This window comes from Podarcis liolepis (assembly GCF_965112155.1).
Source record: "Podarcis liolepis genome assembly, chromosome: 6".
Classification (NCBI taxonomy): domain Eukaryota; kingdom Metazoa; phylum Chordata; class Lepidosauria; order Squamata; family Lacertidae; genus Podarcis; species Podarcis liolepis.
In genome coordinates, this window is record NC_139559.1 from 77,355,199 (window position 1) to 77,371,286 (window position 16,088).

The 16,088-nt window shown below is 43.7% G+C and overlaps 1 protein-coding gene across 3 annotated transcripts in view; it reads right to left on the reverse strand.

Moving 5' to 3' along the window:
- Positions 1-16,088, reverse strand: part of OLFM3 (olfactomedin 3) — a 166,406-nt gene that overhangs the window by 14,972 nt on the left and 135,346 nt on the right. For all 3 annotated transcript variants that reach the window (XM_083511166.1, XM_083511165.1, XM_083511167.1), the window contains exons 3-4: positions 12,045-12,200; positions 2,063-2,282 (exon numbers count right to left, since the gene is read on the reverse strand). In XM_083511166.1, coding sequence (XP_083367292.1) covers positions 2,063-2,282; positions 12,045-12,200 — 376 coding nt within the window. The remainder of the gene's footprint in view (positions 1-2,062; positions 2,283-12,044; positions 12,201-16,088) is intronic.

The following is a 16,088-nucleotide window of genomic DNA, read 5'->3' on the forward strand; positions in this document are numbered from 1 at the left end:
TTTCAGTTAATTGGGCTCTTTCTAAAGATGCAGGGTTGACAGAAATGAAGGGTGAATGTTCTTCTTCAGAAACTTTGTAAGTTAATTCTTATGCACTTGCAGTTCTTGTGAAGTTAGTACAAGTGATCTTCCGTTCCCACTTTCATTAACTGACTAAGTTCACCAAACTTTAAAATTCATGCTGCCTTTTATCTTAGATAGGATGGATCAATATGATGCAATGGAGTGCTTGCATGAATGTGAGAGAGGCTCCCTTTTAGGAAACAAGGCAGACTTCACCAACCCAGATGTTTGGGGCTATAACTCCCACCAGCCCCAGCCAGGCTGAAATAAGGGGTGAGCCTTTACATAAGAGAAGTGGCGAGCATGGAGACTGCTCAGGCAGAAGTCCCAAGATGATGCTTACTTGTAATTAAGTTCCACAAGAATCAGTGAGATTTACAAGAAAAATGTGTTTGGGGTTAGAGCCATAACTTCCAGCCTATTTTCAGGATCAATCCTGTTGAATTTAACAGAACTACCCTAGTACATAAGGGTGTCATAGTTTTAAATCGTGGAAATTTGGCATATTGATTCCTTAAATACAGTGGTACTTTGGTTTGCAAACAGTCTGGTTTGCATACGTTTTGGATTACAAACACGTCAAACCCGGAAGTGATGTGTCCTGGTTTGTGAACTTTTTTGGATTACAACCCATTTTACTTTATTTTTTTGGATTACGAACAATTTTTTTTGGGGGGGTGAAAGTGTGCCTTGGGTTACAACTTGTTTTGGTTTATGAACAGACCTCCGGAACGGATTATGGTTGTAAACCAAGGTACCGCTGTAAATGAAAGTAAAGGAAACAGAAACTATGCCACAAATCAGAATCTAGAAATACCTGGATTTAAGCCATTTTGAGGAAGCTTCAGGCATTAAAAGATGCACCTATAAGTGGAACTGCTGTGTCCCACACTGCATTCAGCTTTCACCTCCTAACAAACTGAATCATTTCACGGGCCCAGAAGCCTTACTGTATTGGAATTGAAGATGGATGAACTACCTTTTCCAGTGCATTTGTGTGTGTGTGTGTGTGTGTGTGTGTGTGTGTGTGTGTAAACGAGCAATGGTTTCCTACAGCAATCTGGACACAAAAACTTAAAATGTAAAAAATGTAAAAACCCTACAGAGGGTGGTGAATACAGCACAAGATATTTCCCGTGAATTCACTGGATGAAATAGCGGAAGAACGTTGCCTCAGGAGAGTGAGGAAAATTCTCAGGGATGATTCACACCCTGGCCGGCACTTTCTTGATCTCCTGCCCTCAGGCAGAAGATATAGAAGCATGATTAGTCGCACCAACAGGGTAAAGAACAGCTTCTATCCGTGGGCTGTTAGGCTGCTGAATGAAAAGATGACAACAGGGCAACTGACTTTTGGGTTTTGTGAGTGTGCGTCAGTAAACGAGGGGAATTAAGACTAAGAGAGCTGGGGGGGTGTGCTTGTGTAATCTCACTGTATACAAGTTGTACAAGTGACAATAAAGTATTTCAAATGCATGAATAATGTGTCAGTGGGATTTTGCTGCATGCAGATGCAATAAAACAGAGGTGTATAGATGGGCCATTACTCTTTGAAATTGTGCTTACCCACCAAGCAGGTGGTGTTCCGAGTATGTATATTTACATGAAAAGTTGTCTTTGGCTGAAAGAGGAAGAGCCAAGACCCTTGGATTTTGCAAGGGGGTCTATTGAGTCAAAGTACATTTTAGCATCTGATTCCCTCTTAGAAAGTAAACGAAAAATAAAAATGCCAAAGATAAGCTACAAAGCAAAGGAAATTGGACTATAAGACTATTGCTTTTCCTGAGCTGAGCTCCAAGCCCTTCCCACTCCTAGCCTGTGGGAAAGCACTGTGATCAGAGGCCATCTTCATCTACTGCCACAGGGGTGTGCAGTGGGATGCCAACCTGTGCCCCTTCCCTGATGTGTCGGATTACAACTCTGCAATTCCAGATGGCTTGAAACCGCATTCAAACCCACATGCAGCGGGGCGAAATGGGCCATGAAATTGTGAACTTACTAAGCTTTTTCATGCAGTCTCGAAGCCTGGTTTCCAAACTGAGCACTCGCTGGTGGAGTTCCTCATAATCATAGGCGCCAATTTCCTCCTGGATCCCGGTGAGGACTGAAGACAGATTTCTAATTTCCTCTTTGAACTGGGTGATTAACTTAGCATCAGTTTTGTACTGTTCCAGGACTGGTATCAGTGGCAGGAGCTCATCCATCTTCTCTTTCAGCTCCTGCGAAAAAAGCAGTGAAGTGTGCATTAGGGAAGTCTAAAAATGTTACGTCCTCTAAGTTCTTTAATAAAATTCTTTTATGCTTCTTATCAAATCTATGCCTGAAATTCCTATTGATCGTAGTATCAAAATTAGTGTCCCACGAGAGGTTTAGAAGCCCCGAGATGAATGGCTTTAAAGCTTTGGATAAATTGTATGTTCTTAAATACTGTTCTTAAAGAGAAATTGTTTTCTTTTAAATCAAACCTTTCCCAGTATAGAACTAAGAAGAACAGGAATATTATTTTTTAAGCTAGTTTGATCAGAACCATACATCCATTTAGTCCAAATAATGACAGATTGCTTAGCTATATACATGCATTCCACTATTATCATTGCGGTGCGTGAGAAAGCTAGTGAATTTATTTGATTTTTCTATTTAGAAGAGGCGATTGGTTGATCTGTACAGAACTGCCTCATCCACTAAGAGCGTCCTGGGCACTTCAATAAGTGTACAACACTGTCAACGGTGGCAGCTCTAAAGGAGATCCTTGTCCACATGAAGACCCCTGAATCTAGGCTGGTGTGTTGATAAACAACCCCTCCTACCTGACTGATTCTTTTGCCAATATTTTAACCATGTCCAAAACTGGTTATACCTGCCTTTTGGCCAATTAAGTATCAATAAAATGATTATTCCTCTAAAACTGCTCACAAAGCAGTTTCCCAGAGGAAAGGATTTTGATTATGCCCAAGTGCGTGGTTTGACCTTTATGCTAAAACATTTGGATTCTTCACCCACAGATAGTCTGTTTCTTCTAGATTTCTGTTAAGTGCAAGCTTCCCCAGACCCCAAACTGATTCCGAAAAAAGTTTCCTTAGCACACTGTACTACTTTGGTCAATACTTTAACCTTGCGTTAAACGAGTTCCATCAATCATTTTGCCTATCACCTGGTTTTGAAAGGTGATTTGGAAACACATACACCCCTTCTCCAATCCATTAAGAAAAGATCTCAGCTTCTAAATCCACAACAGCAAAAATGGACTGGCCAGTTCATCTGCGTAGGAGGCAAATGCAGAAGAATGGAAAGATAACACGGAAGTATAGAAATGGTAGGTGGGTCCTAAGCGAACAATAATATTGGGGTTGTATCCAATGCCAGTCCTCCTCAGATGAGACCCATTGAAATTAATGAACACAACTAACTTAGGTCTTGGGATGCGGGTGGCGCTGTGGGTTAAACCACAGAGCCTAGGGCTTGCTGATCAGAAGGTCGGCGGTTCGAATCCCCTCGACGGGGTGAGCTCCCGTTGCTTGCTCCTTGCTCCTGCCAACCTAGCAGTTTGAAAGCACATCAAAATGCAAGGAGATAAATAGGTACCACTCTGGTGGGAAGGTAAACGTCATTTCCGTGCGCTGCTCTGGTTCGCCAGAAGCGGCTTAGTCATGCTGGCCACATGACCTGGAAACTGTACGCCGGCTCCCTTGACCAATAAAGTGAGATGAACGCCGCAACCCCAGAGTCGTCCGTGACTGGACCTAATGGTCAGGGGTCCCTTTACCCTTTGCCTTAGGTCTATTAATTTCAATGACTTTACTCAAAGTCAAACTTGGTTGGCGGCAACCACTGAGCAAGCAAGCTCACAAAAAAGGATAATCTGGATTGGACATGATTTGGTTCCACTGACTCCAGCAGAAATCATTGCCTGCCCGCCTGCATTGGGTTTTGGCATTTGCTCATTTGGAATAAAGGGAATCGCTACATTTCGTGATACATTACTAAAGTGGTTCTAAGAAGAAAGCTTTGCCTATGATGGTTGAGAAATGCCCTCATGATGTTGAGAGAAATGAGCTGATATTGTAAAATCAGTCTTCAGCTCAGTGAATAGGTTTATCCCTTGAGGTGCTTTTGTTAGCACTGTACCATGCTGCATAATAATGATGATAGTGGTTGCAGTGTTTCGACAAAAGTACATTTAAATTAATTGTATCAACCATTTCAATTTAATGAATTTTTTTTATGGGGGCGGGGATATCACCTGGGAAATATTAATTCCGGTGATGAGGTGGGGTAAAAATCCACAGGCAATGTCAAAAGGCATGTTTTACATATAGCTAATTTAAATAGATGTAAATTGCATTTTTAAATTACATGCTGAAATGTTATTACCATAAATGCATTAGAGTAACAAGAATCCCCTTTGCAGTTCTCTTATATAATGTTATACTCATGAGGAAAATTCCACTTTTTGTTGGTGCCCAGAAATCTTGAAATGATATCCGCTTGGAAAGGATGAATCGAGGGAGTGTTTTGTTAGACACAGAACCATAAACTCACACAGACCTTCACAAATGGGACATTAAATCCTCTTTCTGTTCCAGAGATCTTAATTTATGAACACAGTGACATGGCTATGTACATCGTTGGGCTTCGTTTCAATAGTGGTTTCAATATGGGTTAAAGGAAAGAGCTATAGACCTCAGACTCCATTTCCTGAAGCAACTTACAGCGGTCCCTTACTCTATGAGGCAAATGTGCTTAATTTGTTCACGGTTGTTCTTCCTTTAAGAAACTTGAACAATATATATGTCAAGGGAGACATAAGATGAGCAGTTCATGTGCGTAACAACCAGCCATTGTGCATAATTCACCTGGCCTCTTGAAACAGGGGTCAGCAAACATTTTCAGCAGGGGACTGTCCCTCAGACCTTGTGGGGTGCCGAACTATATTTTGAAAAAAAATATGAACAAATTCCTATGCCCCACAAATAAAACCACACATTCTGCTCATGTAAAAACATCAGGCAAGGTGTGGGTGTGGGTGTGGGTGTGGTTGGAAGGTGGTTTGTTTGGTTGTTGCTGTTGTTTTGCTTTTGTTGTTTTTAAGGGATGGCATCCAATTTCGTTGCACTTGTGCAATGTTGCACTAGTGTAATGACAATAAAGAATCTATCTATCTATCTATCTATCTATCTATCTATCTATCTATCTATCTATCTAAGCTCCACAAATAACCCAGAGACCCGTTTTAAATAAAAGGACACATTCTACTCATGTAAAAACACACTGATTCCCGGACTGTCTGCGGGCCGGATTGAGAAAGCGATTGGGCCGGATCTGACCCCTGGGCCTTAGGTTGCCTACCCATGTCTTGGAAGGATTCTCCATGAGGTCCGGTGAATGTTCACAATGGCTGGTTGATATGCACACTAACCACTCAACTTATAGTCCTCTTAACATATGCATGAACACTCATCTTTAAACATTTGTGTACATGCAGATGGGTACTCTAGTCCGGGGTCTTTTACAATGTAGTGCAGCAGCAACCAGACTCGGGAGGAGTGCTTTGGCTGTGAATTTTGTTCTGGTTCTTTGCACCAAGCCATGATTTGGCACCTGGGCCAAAGTGGTACTTATTGCCTGCAGTTAGATGAGCATGAAGGCTGTGGTTTAAGATCTGAAGATTGCATTTTGAAAGAAAAGAAAAGAAACCACATGGACTGGTACACTTTTATGCCTGAGAATTTTTTTTACAAAGGATCCAAAATGATCCAAATGCAGCCTTGTATTTAATCCTGGTAGCCAAAGCCAAGCGAATGGGATCCTGTGTAGTTGAGTGAGTGAGCTGGCAAAGGAGGAATGGAGAAGTTTGTCCCTCCTTTGTGCCCAGAACAGAACCGGTAGGCTGCCAGAAGAAATGAAAACATCTGCATTCAGCAGGTTACTGAAGAAGGGGCAGCACTCTTCATCCCTCTGCTGCCAGGTCATAGCAGGTTGGTGTTGGGTTGTTTTTGTTTTTTTGCAGCTAATAACTTTCGTGGGCATCCCTACAGATGAGGGATGTCCACCCACTGTACTCGATTCTGTTCTCCAGGCACTAGTTCAGGACCTGCAATTCTCAGTTGGATGCACAGACTCTCTGGCAAAGCTGACATCACTTAGAAGGGAAAGCTTCATAAGTAGGGAACACATGAGTGCTCAGATTGTCTGTAATAATCAATGGGTAGAAATGCATTTTCTAAAAGATCCTCCCATTTCCTGCACACACACTAAGAGGCAGATCAGCCCTTTCAGACTGTGAACGAGATAAAAACACCGTAATGTGACTATGATATCCACAGGGCGACAGGTTGCTTCTTTTTCTCCACAAGTGAAATAGCCTTTTTATAAAAAACCCCACCTCTTGATTGAAATTTGGTTGAGCTAATTCAGTTGCTTAAGATGTCTGATCAAGCATATGCCAGTAAAAGGAAAACTGAACCTCTATTTTACAAGTTTTCAAAAGACCAAATTGGGCCATATTGGTGACAGATAAGAAATGTGTTCATTGCATTCTAACACAACTAGGAAGCGCATAAATTGCACTTTGGTCATTGTGCATACAAAGCCTGCTCTGTACCATTGTGCTCAGTCCCCAGTTTAAGCATGAAGTGCACTGAGCAATCTCACAGATTGCTCTTCCAAAAGAAAGAAGCACGGCCTGTTATTCTGACCTTTTAAAATTACTAAGTAATATGATTGCTTTGCGCTCCTTTTAAAATGCCAGTCAAAGGACCCAATCAAAGCTGAAGGTCCAGCCAATCCAAATATCGGGTCTTTTAAAAGGTTACACTGTTCAGAACATGATGTTGCCCTTGACAGCTCTCATTGGAACTGCTGGATGCTGACCTTAACGCTAGAACCACGGAAAGTGTAATGACAATACAAAATACTTGAATGGCACAATACAAGCTTCCCATTATTGCCAATGATGATAGGAATCGTCGTTGAGTCTTGTACGGCTATGGATATATCCTCTAGTTACACCATTCTGAACCTTTCTTGGGCAGGAAAATAACATCTTAAAGGGAACGTTTCTCCAACCGAGACAACCTGATTTTGTTTTTGAATGGCTCTCGTCCTTAGGTTAGATAGTGGGGAGCATTTCTGAAAGCTACCTGTCAGAGCAGGCGGGTGAGAGGAGGTGAAGCAAGGCAGGCAAAGGAGTCTAGAAGAAAGGTGAGCTGACTTGTTGACAGAACGGGGAGCCGGCAAGCTGGTAAGGCAACACACTGTTGAGCAGGGCAGCTAAGAGACAGAGAAGCTGGGAGAATGGCAAAGCATGTTCTCAATGAAAGAGAGCATGGGTTGCGGATGGGGCTTGCAGAACACCCCATAGTTGTTAGGTTGGATAGATTCAAGAGCTTTGAATCAGATTGGTGGTGGGAGTTGCTAGGGTAAATTAGATGTTGCCAATTTAGGGGTGGGACCTGAGGTTATTTAAGTAAGGTCCACAGCTCCTTTCCTTTCTCTTTCGCTGTGGACACCGGATCACCCGCCCGCCCTCCCTTGTTTGGGCTTTGCTCTGACCTTGCTATTGCCTGTCATGGGGTCGTTCGCATTGGTGCGGGGGCCCAGTAGGAATTTTTCCTTTTGGCTGATTAGTGTGTGCCAATTGGGTTTTGCCTACTGCGTAGCAAATCGTCACAACTTGTAAGGTTGGCGGTTAGGCATTGGTTAAAATTGGTTGGTGGAGGGGTGTGGATTGGCTGTGCCTACCCCTCCAATGCTGCTGGGAATTCCGTTAAAGGAATTCTGGGGCTTACCATCCCTTCGTCCAAACCCTTGGAGCAGGGTGCGGGCCGTGTAAGTTCCCAAGGAACAAGCAGGGAATAGCTGAGGGTCTGTGTCGCAGTCCCAGCTGTCCCTGGTCTTGTTCCTCCACACGCTGACTCACGGGAGTCAGCGCTGTCCCCAAGGCGGGGGGGGGGGGGGACAGCTAGTCATAACCAATGACTAAGCAACCACTCACAATCTTGTATGATAATAAAGTTGTGGCCAAAATTATGCCAAAAAACCTTAAACAAAAATTAAGTCTCTGGTGTGAGTTATTGGGGAAGGGGTGTCCTGGGGACCTCAGCACGCAACTTGGCTTTTGCTGGAAAGTCAAGTTGTTCTGACTAAGCAGGAGCCAGACTCATTGTAGAACCATGTAAAATGCTATTGGCTCCGTTGTGTCATTTGATCCCTTTTCTGGCCCTCTGCAGTACTGGCACAATGCACTGCAGAGAGCAGGCCAGAAGATCCCTCTTCTGCCAAGCTGCCATATTGGGGCAGTGAGAAAGGATCTGGGGTCTAAAGGCCCTGGTTAGGGATGAGCTAGTTGTCTCCTCTAGTGACCTATAGCCTCACTCTGTTCTGGGGAAACCTATAGAATCTCTAAAATCGGTCCCAGTATAGATTTCAGAACTGGAGCATGTGCAGTTTGTCCTAGTTTTCCATTTCTTTGGTTCATTTGGAGCTTCTCTGACTCCCCTGCCTTGGCAAAGTGCACAACTGCATTGCTGTTTGTTTGTTTGTTTTAACTCTTCCAAAAAGAAATCAGAAGCAAGCTTGGATTATTACTTATTGCTCGCTTTTGTTCCTCTACATTAGAACACCACACAAAAAGAATCAAAAGGTTCAATCATAAATAACAAGCACATGAAAACCCTTTTTTGCAGAGGGTTGTGGTGTTTTTTCCACTGTGCACATGCATGTAAACTAGACAAGAGAGAGAGAGAAGTGTGATGGCCTGGGAATCTAATTCAGAAGCTGAGTCTGAGGAGTCCCAGCCTGCACAGGAGTCCCCGCCTCTAGGGCGGGGCAGGGGCTTGAATCTGAAGGGCCTGCACCTGTGCCGGGTCCTCAGGATCAGACACCAGATGTATCCACTCTGGCTCCGGAGGTGATTGAGGACCCATTGCCTGCAGGTGCGCCTCTCCCAGCCCTGTCAGGGGAAGGTGAAGCTGCCCCTGGGTCCAGTAACCCTCCAGCCTCTCCTGAGCTGCAGAGGCTCAGGGCAGAGAGGCAGAGGGAACTGGGTTCTCTCAGGAGGAGTGCTCACCTTAAGGCCAGGAGAGGCGAGTCACCTGTGGGCCGGGACCGCCCCTGGCCTCAGAGGAGACAAAGGCCAGTCAGCCCAGTCCACTCTGTACAAACTTCAGGGGGGAAACGGATTTTTAAATGTAAAGATCTTTCATTCCTGCAGAATTATCTGTTTCAGAAATTGTATATAGTGACAAAGTTGTGTGTAGTATGTAATTGGAAGTCTCCAAAGCAATCATAATGGTTTGTATTCAGCGCTGCCTTTAGCATATGTGCTGCCAGGGTGCAAAGTTCTGCCCAGCACCCCCAAATTTCCTTTAGCCCGCAAATTAACTTTTATTATGCTTATGTCAGACATCACGCTTACACCTTATCTCTTGTTTACAAAAGAAGGGAGGAAAAAGAAACAAACATTTTGCTCATTTATTTATACACAACACCACCACACTTACACTTGTAAGTATTGTTTAGGCACCTACTTAGGAGAAACATCAGTCATGTCAAAGGTGCCATTGACCCTGCTGCCGCATAGCAGCTCAACACAATACGTAACATAATATTTTGATGTAAGAGTTAATTTCATATGCATGGCACTGTTGTGAATGACAAGTGCCGCCATTGTGAATCACAAGCACTGCCGCTGTGTGTCTTTGGCAAATGAGGGCACAAAGTAGAAAGTCCTTTAGTGAAACAGTAGGTATACCTTTCGGTAATACCTAGGTATATATGTCTTTTGTTTTTCTAGCTTGATCAAAATTATTTATTATTTCATAACTGGTAGATCGTTAAGAGCTTCGTCGGCTTGCGCCTGGCGCCCCCCAGAATTCGGCACCCGGGTGCCCCACACCCCTTGCACCCTCTGGTAAAGACGGCCCTGTTTGTATCCAGTGTTGTACCAGAGCGGCTTTGCTGGTGTAACAGGACTTCAATTTCCTCTGTCTATGAGCCCCCAGACCTGCTCTGGAGTCTCCCCTCAAGCCCCAGCTGTACGATTATGTACATAATCTGCAAGTGCAGCAAGCAAGGAATCCTCATTATGTATTGTGGCATGGGGGTGTTCATTTATTTCCTATGTGGAAGCCATTCAAGAGTGTGATCAAATTCCAGCCAAATACAAGTGCCTGGCTACAATGTACATTCTACTACTACTACTACTACTACTACTACTACTACTACTACTAATTTATTATTTGTACCCTGTCCATCTGGCTGGGTTTCCCCAGCCACTCTGGGCGGCTTCCACAAAGACCAAAAATACACAAAGATGTCATGCATTAAAAACTTCCCTGAACAGGGCTGCCTTAAGATGTCTTCTGAATGTCAAGTAGTTGTTTATCTATTTGACATCTGATGGGAGGGCGTTCCACAGGGCGGGCGCCACTACCGAGAAGGCCCTCTGCCTGGTTCCCTGTAGCTTTGCTTCTCGCAATGAGGGAACCGCCAGAAGGCCCTCAGCGCTGGACCTCAGTGTCCAGGCAGAACAATGGGGGTGGAGACGCTCCGTCAGGTATACTGGGCCGAGGCCGTTTAGGGCTTTAAAGGTCAACACCAACACTTTGAACTGTGCTCAGAAACGTACTATTACTTAGTGTCAGATCACCCACGTCACTAGAGGTGGACACCAGGTCTAAGGCATGTCGCTGACTATGAGTTGGGCCATATAGCATAGTCAGTAAGCTAGTTGTTCAACATGCATAATAATCAAAGGATTGATGATTATCAGTAAGTTTGTTTTTTTCTTTACTAATCTTGTTCCACTGCAAGTTCCTTTCTTTGCTTGTATTTTTAACTTTGTCTCAAAATAAAATTCTGATTAAGGAAGGGGGAGGGAGGAAAAGAGGGCAGTTGGTTCCACTTCCTGGAAAAAATTGGATTAAAAAAATCAGACAAGGATAATTATGTAAGGAACCATCCCGATTATGTTGCTGCTGCTGCTGCAAAGGTAGTGACTGTGGGAAAAATAGAAAAAGAGGCACTCAATTCTTCCTGTTTTTGAATGGATTGAAAAGATCTGGTCTATTGTGACAATGATTAAACTAACTTAATAAAGGCAGTTACAAATAAATCAACCTGATAAATTGATGGAGAAATAGGAGCTCTTCTAGATGCTTGGAATAACAAGCACAGGGACGACATGCAGCCTTATGAAGTTTACAACCTGTTGTAATGTTATTATTTGAAACTTTTGTTGCTGATACATTGTAAAAATTAAAAATATTAACAAAAATAAAATAAAATGAACTACATTACTTTATGTTTAACAAGAGCCAACAACCTATCATGCCTTTTTTAAAAAACCACAACAACAAACCCAGACACAACAACCGAAAAACCCACAGTGCTACCAATTAAAGCAGGCATAGGCAAACTCCAGCCCGCCAGATGTTTGGGACTACAATTCCCATCATCCCTGACCACTGGTCCTGTTAACTAGGGATGATGGGAATTGTAGTCCCAAACATCTGGAGGACCGGAGTTTGCCTGTGCCTGAATTAAAGCAACATGAACTTCTCTCCTTATAAACTTCCCCACCCTGGAAAGTACAGAATGTCAGAGTTTAAAGGGACACTATGGCTCCCTGCTCTTTTCTTATTAATTCTGCCGGGTGTGCTTCATTTATCACAAACAGAGGCTGTTTTGAATATAAATCTCCCGGTGGGAACCCCATCATGGATGCCGCAAAAATAGAATTCTGTTCTGCAGTGGTGACATTTCCCCCCCACTATTGTGTCAGTAATTAATGGTCACTTCCCATCACAGCGAAACGCTGCAGCGAGAGGGATGGTCGCAGCAGAAACAAGGGGGTTCATTATGCGCTTACCGACAAGCGTTTCAAGTCGACAGCTTTGCCGGCCGCACATTGTTTCTCAGAAGCACATCACTTCTGGCAGTCATTCAAGTGATCATTAAAAGAAGAGAAAAGTCAAACATACTTGAAAATGCTTTGTCATTAGTGTCTTCCGGTCATCTTCAATTTGCCGGAACTTGGCCTTCAGCCCTTTCATTTGTGTTTCCATCCTTAAAACGTACTGGAAATCTCTCTGAGTCCGTAGGTTTAAAACTTCAATGGACTGGGACATATTCTGAACCTGTTAAGGAAGAACATCAATTATGCTCTCAGAATATACTGCCTATCTATCTATATACATAAGTTTCCGTTCTCACACATAAAAATGTTGTTATATCAAACGCTGAATGATACGCTGGCATGTGTCAGCATTCAGATTTGCTAGGCATTTTGCTGAGCTCTAAAATTCACAAGAACGGAGAATTGGAAACACAGTCTCGTTTTGTACAGGTACGACCCCTTCTAAAATTAATGAGACTGTGGAGGTACAGAATTTGAACCTGTCCCTTTACCCCCATCAAACAATGCCTGCAAAAAAAGAACATATTGTGGCAACTCAGCAAAAGAGGAACATCGATGCTGAGGCAGAGCTGCATATTTTTGCACATATATATATTAAATACTGTAGTAGCCTGAAGCAAGGTGTGTGTGTTGCTTTTAGGTCAGTTCAGGACAGTGCTGGGGATTAGTAATAACCACAGGCTGATATGGAAGCAGTCTCTTATGGCTGCTTCATACATGACATAGTTTAAAGTGCACACCTAAGTGGGTGTGAGTGTATGGCTAAAAGATTCAAATGCTGTGAACACACACACACACACACACACACACACACACACACACACACACACGTGTGCGTGTGTGTCTATCTGTCTATCATCTATCTATCTATCTATCTATCTATCTATCTATCTATCTATCTATGCAGGTTTTGGTGTCCTCGGGTGTCTTCCCGTGTAAAAGTTGGGGTGTCTAGGCGACGTTTCGACGAGGTCTCACTCGTCATCTTCAGGCTGGTGCTTTCGGCTTCTTGTTACTGGAACAGAGCGGGATCTCAGTGTTTGAGTTCCTATAAATACTGTAGAGGGGTGTGGTGTATATACACCACACCCCTCTACAGTATTTATAGGAACTCAAACACTGAGATCCCGCTCTGTTCCAGTAACAAGAAGCCGAAAGCACCAGCCTGAAGATGACGAGTGAGACCTCGTCGAAACGTCGCCTAGACACCCCAACTTTTACACGGGAAGACACCCGAGGACACCAAAACCTGCATTCCTGTACCCGTGAAAATCTACGAAAACAACTATCTATCTATCTATCTATCATCTATCATCTATAACATTGGCTTAAGCTCCTGCTTCGGGATGCTTGAGGATTACATGCAGTCTGTATTTTTAAATAAAATGACTGGACTCACATCTCCCAGACTCATAGGGATATCCAAATGCAGTTACCTTTGGTATTGATACTTAAAAGTCATACCGAAATGCATATAAAAGCCATAGTAAAGGTAAAGGGACCCCTGACCATTAGGTCCACTCGTGACCAACTCTGGGGTTGCGGCGCTCATCTCGCTTTATTGGCCAAGGGAGCCGGCGTACAGCTTAGCCAGCATGACTAAGCCGCTTCTGGTGAACCAGAGCAGCACGTGGAAACACCGTTTACCTCCCCGCAGGAACGGTACCTATTTATCTACTTGCACTTTGACGTGCTTTCGAACTGCTAGGCTGGCAGGAGCAGTGACCGAGCAACGGGAGCTCACCCCGTTGCGGGGATTCGAACTGCCGACCTTCTGATCGGCAAGTTTTAGGCTCTGTGGTTTAACCCACACTGCCACCCGCGTCCCTATAAAAGTCATACTTTAGTGTAAAACGCCAAAGTAATGCATATTTCATGAAAAACATGTACAAAAATAATGCACTTTTAAAAGTTCCCAGGCTGATACAGAAACAAAATGGAATGGGTTTAAGAACAGATGTGAAAGCAACGCAGATCAAAAATAGACTGAACCATCCATCTCTGTTCCTGGTCAAATAAGCACCTGGCAAACTTTGTTTGCTGTCATCAGTGGTATGGCTCTGCCACTCACCTGACCTCCAGTTGGTTGCATTGCTGCACACCAGGCGGTACAGTGGTTGCCACAGTGCAAACGCATCTGCAGGAGCATTGCCTTGCCTCTGCCACTGTGTTTGCACCCTGTCAACCTCCCCTTCCCAGTAAGCAGAAGCGGTCAGGTGAGTGCCACTGCTGTCATACGCATCTTCTGGGTGTGCCTCAAGCTTTTCATGTTTTAGCTCCTGCCTCTTCCCCACTGTAAAACTGCTAAAAGTTCCCCTTTCCCTGAGCTTCAGATACATGTAGGTTGTTGAGGAATGCAGGAGACTGGTTTCAGAAGGATGGAGGGGAAAGGTAGAGCCCCAGCTGTTCTCACAGAGCTTGCTGGGCAGCCTTTGGGTGTTATCTATAGTGGTTAAGAAGGGACACGGGTGGCGCTGTGGGTTAAACCACAGAGCCTAGGACTTGCCGATCAGAAGGTCGGCAGTTTGAATCCCCACGACGGGGTGAGCTCCTTTGCTTGGTCCCTGCTCCTGCCAACCTAGCAGTTCGAAAGCTCGCCAAAGTGCAAGTAGATAAATAGGTACCGCTCCGGCGGGAAGGTAAACGGCATTTCTGTGCACTGCTCTGGTTCACCAGAAGTGGCTTAGTCACGCTGGCCACATGACTCGGAAGCTGTACGTTGGCTCCCTTGGCCAATAAAGCGAGATAAGCGCCACAACCCCAGAGTCATCTGCGACTGGACCTAATGTGCTTTTACCTATAGTGGTTAACTGAGGAATGAAGACCAAAGAGTTCAGGGGTCTAGGACCAAATACAGCCTCAGAAATACAAAAACAAAATAAAACAGGGTGGATCTGAATGGGGAATTTTAGGTGCACCAAAGAGAAGAGTGACTGCTTTTTTGAGTACAACACTTGACTTTGGATGGATGTTTTCTCGTGCTAATTTGAAGTCACTTGAGAACTCAGAGCTCTCAGCGACCAATTCATCACTTTCAGTGTGCTTTCTTGATTGCATTAGGACATTGGGCCTTTGCTCATCCAAGAACTCTTTAGCCTAGGGAATCAATTGGATTGTACACTTCAAATTCTGTGATGCAGTCTTGGTTCAAACAAAAATGCACTATTTTATGGGGGAAATGTGCATACAAAATGCATAGTTTAAAGGGAAATGCATTGAAACACAAAACATGCATTTTAATGCTGGAATGTGTACCAAAACGCATAAGATGTGCATAATAAATTCTAATAATAATAATAGCACATTTTTGTGCATTAAAAAAATCCAAAATAATGGGATGGAAGGGACCTATGATTGAGAGAAAATGACATGGAACAGAAATAGGCTTCCCTATTCAGCTGCCACTGTTTTAAAAGAGAGTATATAACATATCAGATAACACAAAAATGTTAAGTATTCTAGCACAGGAATTGACAAATTTGATTTCATTACTTCTCAATTCATAATCCCAAAATACTATGCAAAAGAAATGTTTAGATGGGATTTTCAACAGGGGAAAAAATAAAATGAGGTAGGGAGGCTGAAAAGACCAGAAATGTGGTTGTTGTTTTTTTTGAGGGAGGGAGGGGGAGCTGCCACAAAGATAAAATATAGCATGCTTCTGCTAATGTTTCAGGTGCTGTGAACCATATTATGTGGCTTCTCAGAAGTATGGTATCTCCTTGATGGGGGGTTGCCACCATCCTTTGAAAGGATGTACAGTGGTGCCCCGCAAGACGAATGCCTTGCAAGATGAAAAACTCGCTAGACAAAAGGGTTTTGCGTTTTTTGAGCTGCTTCGCAAGATGAATTTCCCTATGGGCTTGCTTCGCAAGACGAAAACGTCTTGCAAGTTTGTTTCCTTTTTCTTAACACCGTTAATACAGTTGCGACTTGACTTCGAGGAGCAACTCATAGAACACGGTGTGGGAGCCTTTTTTGAGGTTTTTGAAGACTTTGGTGATTTTTGAAGCTTTTCCAAAACTTTCCCGACACCGTGCTTCGCAAGACGAAAAATTCGCTAGACGACAAAACTCGCGGAACGAATTAATTTCGTCTTGCGAGGCAC